This window comes from Aphidius gifuensis, linkage group LG2, assembly GCF_014905175.1.
Source record: "Aphidius gifuensis isolate YNYX2018 linkage group LG2, ASM1490517v1, whole genome shotgun sequence".
In the NCBI taxonomy this organism is placed as follows: domain Eukaryota; kingdom Metazoa; phylum Arthropoda; class Insecta; order Hymenoptera; family Braconidae; genus Aphidius; species Aphidius gifuensis.
Window position 1 is genome coordinate 18,239,178 of NC_057789.1, and position 4,950 is coordinate 18,244,127.

At 32.0% G+C, this 4,950-nt stretch overlaps 1 protein-coding gene across 1 annotated transcript; it reads left to right on the top strand.

Moving 5' to 3' along the window:
- Positions 1-342: 342 nt before the first annotated feature.
- Positions 343-4,543, top strand: LOC122849267 (tetratricopeptide repeat protein 37). Its single transcript, XM_044147942.1, has 7 exons — positions 343-352; positions 426-1,215; positions 1,295-2,424; positions 2,518-3,134; positions 3,225-3,869; positions 3,948-4,209; positions 4,285-4,543. Exons 2-7 carry the CDS (start codon positions 481-483, stop codon positions 4,427-4,429), a joined length of 3,534 nt encoding a protein of 1,177 aa, XP_044003877.1. The 5' UTR covers positions 343-352; positions 426-480; the 3' UTR covers positions 4,430-4,543.
- Positions 4,544-4,950: the final 407 nt, after the last annotated feature.

Sequence of the window (4,950 nt, forward strand, 5' to 3'; positions counted from 1 at the left end):
TGTTGTTTTTTTTGATGCCACAAACAATAGAGGTTGTGTTGTATTTATTATACTTGGATTCATTTATTTAATATAAATAATTAATTTTTATTATTGATGTATGTGAATCATTATAAAATATACCAAATCTAGTTGAATAAATATGATAACTTTTGAAAAATTTAACAAAAACTTGAAAATTTTCTTAACAAATTTGTATCGCGCGCGCATAAAGTCTTCCATTTTTGTGGCGAGAAGGCGACCTTTTGATTGGTCGATTCACAGCGGCCAAACCAGGCTGCGCACACTGAAATATAATAAAACTGGAAGGTGAACTCCTATGCTTAGCCAATGCACTTTTTCAAATAGACAGGTCAGTTTCATAAATTATTAGTTCAGTAACTGCAACGTTATTTTATTAATTGGATAATCTGTTTATTTTATAGAAATTCGCCAAAGTTTCTGGAGTTCGTCGAAAAAACTAGGGCATTGGTTATAAAAATGAAGCAAGAAGATACAGCTAGCCATGTTATCACATTACTTCTGTTATTGACTTCAACTGATAATGAAGATGAAAAACGTAAAATCAATGAATCACTTGGAACAATATTTCTATGCTATCCAAATTTATCACAAAGTTTTACTGATTCTTATAGAAGTTTATTAGAAACAGTAATAAACTACGAAGGTTATCCAGATCGTTTTGAATTATGGAAAAAACTGATATTAATATTGTATAGTGAGAAAAAATATACTGCTCTAATCGCTACAGCTGAAAAAATGCATCATGAGTATCCACGTACGCTCTATCCACTAGAATGGATATGTCGTATTTATACGGAACAAAGAATATTGAATGAGGACAAATTTGATGATGTAACAAATATTGAAAAAATTTATAATACTATACTTGAATTAGATTCAAATTCATCCTTAGGGGTTTTTTCAAAAGCATTGTATCAGCAAGAACTGGGTAATATACTTGATTCGAGAGATTTACTTAATCAAAGTGTTCTAATAAATCCACAACAGCCTTATGCTTGGATATCATTAATAAAGGTTAATGCTAAACTTTATTGTTGGTCTGATGTTGAAAATGCTGCTCAACAGGCCCAAACGTTGCTGAATACTAAATCAAAACATCTAATGGAAATTGCTAATGACTATTTGATCGAAGCATTGGCCAATGGCGAAAACAGCTCAAAATGGAAGCAATCTATTACACTATGTCAAAAAGTATGCTTTAATTTGTTGTATCCATTTTATATTGATTATTTTGATTATTTTGAACGTCATTTAATATTTTTATTTTTAGTCACTCGTTCAAAAATCATCTGAAAAACATAAGTTGCTATTGGCACGTGCAATGATTTATCTTGAAGACCCAAAAGTTTACAATCTACTAACAGAACTTGAAAACAATCCTAAAACAAGAGTAAAAGCAACAGTATTACGTGCACAATTATTAAAAAATCAAGGTAAATTGGAAGAATCAATTGACGTACTTGGTGGCGTTCTAGAAACAACAGATGCATGGTTATTATTCGGTGAAATAAATTGGGAAATGAGTGATTATAATCACAGTTTAATAGCTTTTTTGAAAGGTATTCATGCTGATCCGAATAATTGGGAATGTCTTGTTTATCTTGGACATTATTACAGAGAATATGGTAATGATTTAGATAAATCAAGAAAATGTTATCAAACAGCATTAAGAATTAATCCAAATTCAGATAAAGCTGGTGCAGGTCTCAGTACTGTTTATAGATTTCTCAAAAATAGTGAATCAAATATACAGATGTTACAGCGAGTAACAACAGTTGACGGGGGTGGCCCGAAATGGGCATGGTTACAGCTTGGTTTGCAGCAGTTGGATCAAAGAGAAATATCACTAGCTATTAAATCATTGAGATTTGTTATACGAGCTGATCCAAATAACAATCATTGTTGGGAATCACTTGCGGATGCTTACTGGGCTCGTGGATCACACACATCAGCACTTAAATCATATCAACGAGCTGCAGATCTTTCACCTGATTCACTTTATCCAATGATACAATTAGCCAATATTAATTTAGTACTCGGAAGACATGAAGAAGCAAAAACAGCATTTATCCAAATATTAACTCATGAAAAAAAATATATTCCAGCTTTGAAGGGCTTAGCTGAAACTTGTCTGGGTCTTGCTGTTGAAAATTTGTCAAATCAGTTGCTCGGACGAGCTAAAAGAAATATACAACAGGCTGTTGATAGTTTAACTAATGCCATTGTTGAAAATAGCGATTTTTCATGTTTATGGAAACTTTTGGGCGATGCTTGCTATCGAACAGCAATCATGCCGCTCAAATATTGTTGCCTTGATGTTGTACCAAGTCTTGTCAAATCTGATAGTACCCAGAAAAAAATTGTAATTGAAAGAAGTCAGCTGTTCTCACTTGCAACCAGGTAATATTTTCTTTTTTTTATTATTTATTGTATAAAAATAAATATCTTGATTTTTTTGCTTATTCTTTAATTATGTAAAAAATTTATTGTAAGATGCTACTGTCGAGCTCTAAGTCTGTCTAAAGACTCGTCATTTCTTTGGCATGATTTAGCATGTTGTTATTTTTCTCAAGTAAATCTTGACAATAACATTGATAAGAAAACAATTGCTAATCAGAGCATGGAAGCGGCTAAACAAGCTATAAGACTCAATCCAACAACATGGATACATTGGAATCTACTTGGTGTTATATCAATGAATTCTGAAGTTAAAAATTATTCATTGGCACAACATTGTTGGATAATGGCTATCGATCGTGAACCTAATAATGCGATTGCGTGGACAAATTTAGGAACGCTCTATTTATATTTAAATGATCCATATATGGCAAATACAGCATTTTCAAGAGCCCAAAGAGCTGATCCTGATTATAATAACAGCTGGATTGGCCAAGCAATTATTGCTGAATCAATACAAAGACTCGAGGCTATGGATTTATTTAGGCATGCTGTTGAACTTGGTTATCATCCACAAGCTGCAATTGGATATGCTCATTGGATTTTGAAAACATTATTGAATTCAGATGCTAAAAAAAATCCTTTATTTTCATATGCAATCGATAAAATGCATGCAATACCTGTTGCTGCTGATGCAATGACTTGGTACATGGGTAAAAAAAAATCAGAGTCAATTTTCATAGTAGCTTGAAAAAAAAAAAAAAAGTTGAAATTATTTGTTCTTCTTAATCATTTATTTTTAGATCGTAAACCAAATTCTGTTATTGGAAGAAACATACTGGGATTATTACTTGAGCGTCAAGAACTTTATAAACCAGCATCTCGTGAATTTACTGAAGCACTCAAATTTACTGATGACAATAAAAAACTGGATAAAATTCGAATTAATCTTACAAGAGTTTTAGTGCAAATGGGGGATTACAAAGAAGCTGTTGCTGTCTGTTGCGGGGTTAAATCACCAAGTTTCACGTCTCATTGTCAATTAGCATTGTCTCTTTTCAAGGCTGAAAGATATGAAGAATCATATGAAGCTTATAATGACTCGTTGAATGATTTGGCTGAAGATGGATCAGACAAAGCACATGTCCTCTGTGCAATGGCATCAATGGCATACATGTTTCAAGGTGTTGACGACGCTAAAACATTATTGTTTCAATGTATTCAAATTCAGCCACCAAATGTTGCTGGATTACTTGCTGCTGCTGCTCTTGGTCTTCTTCATGATGATTTAAATCTTACGAATCTTGTTCTTAATGAGTTGAAACCATTTAAGGATGACCCTAATTACAGACATCACATTGCTGTGCTAACGGCTTATTCTTATCTTATAAATAATAATCATACTGGAGCTATACGAATTATGTCAAATGCTATTCACAAATACCCAGGTAATGGTTATTAATATCATTTCTATATTTTTTTGCAGATTTGTAATATGATAGATTTGAATTTTATTATATTTATAGTTGATGTTGGATCCTGGATAGGGCTTGTTAGAATTTTACTTGAAACAAATTCCAAAAGTTTTGGAAATTGTGCACAAAAAGCATTGCTACTTGGACGGAATAGAGGAACTATGGCTATTTCACAAGTAGCATGTATTTCATCACTCGGACAGTTGATGGATAATCAAAATAAGTCTGGACTTATGTCTGTTGAAAAAACGCTCATGGCTTTCCCAGGACATATTGGAAGTTGGGGAAATTTCATATTTTCTCTTATACAAAGGTAATCTGTTTTTTTTTAATAATGTAAAATCAGCTAAAGTTTTCTTTATTAATAAAAAATCATTTCTCTATATAGATTTGACCAAAAGTCGATTTCAAATGCGGATTGGTTGCTTAAGTTAACTAAAACTATTCAAGAAAAATTAAAAAGCACAAAACCAATGGATGATTGGTTAATCAATAATCAACAGAAATTATCTGCACTTGCAACAATTTCTTAATTTATTTACACAGACAAAAATATAGGATATTATCAGTGAAAACACCAATCTGTCGTCCGCATCTTTCTTTGTAAAAACATTCTCAGTTTTCTAATAAAATTAAAGTCCTGAAAATTTGTGTTATTCATTAAAAATCCAATTTTAGACCGTTGTCTTAGTTTTTGAAATTCTAAAAATTCTCTTCTTGAAAAGCTAAAAAACCACGGTCAAAAAAAACAAAAACAAAATTTTTTTTTTTTTTTTGTATCAAATGTTCAAGAATTGAGAAAAAATTTAAATACTCTAGGTCGTAAATGTGTATAAGGAGCAGGGGAGAAGGCTACTCTCTACTCTCCAAGAATGTTTAAGAATAGCGGAAAAAATAGGATAGAAATTTCCGAGAAAAAATAACCTTGATTTTCGTAGAAACTAGCGCCATCGCCGGCCGCAAGCGGCCGCCTCTGTTGTTTAAATATGCTAATGATACGTCATCATGTGGTGTAAATACATAGTTGCTTTCTTTCACAAAAATCTTTTTTTCA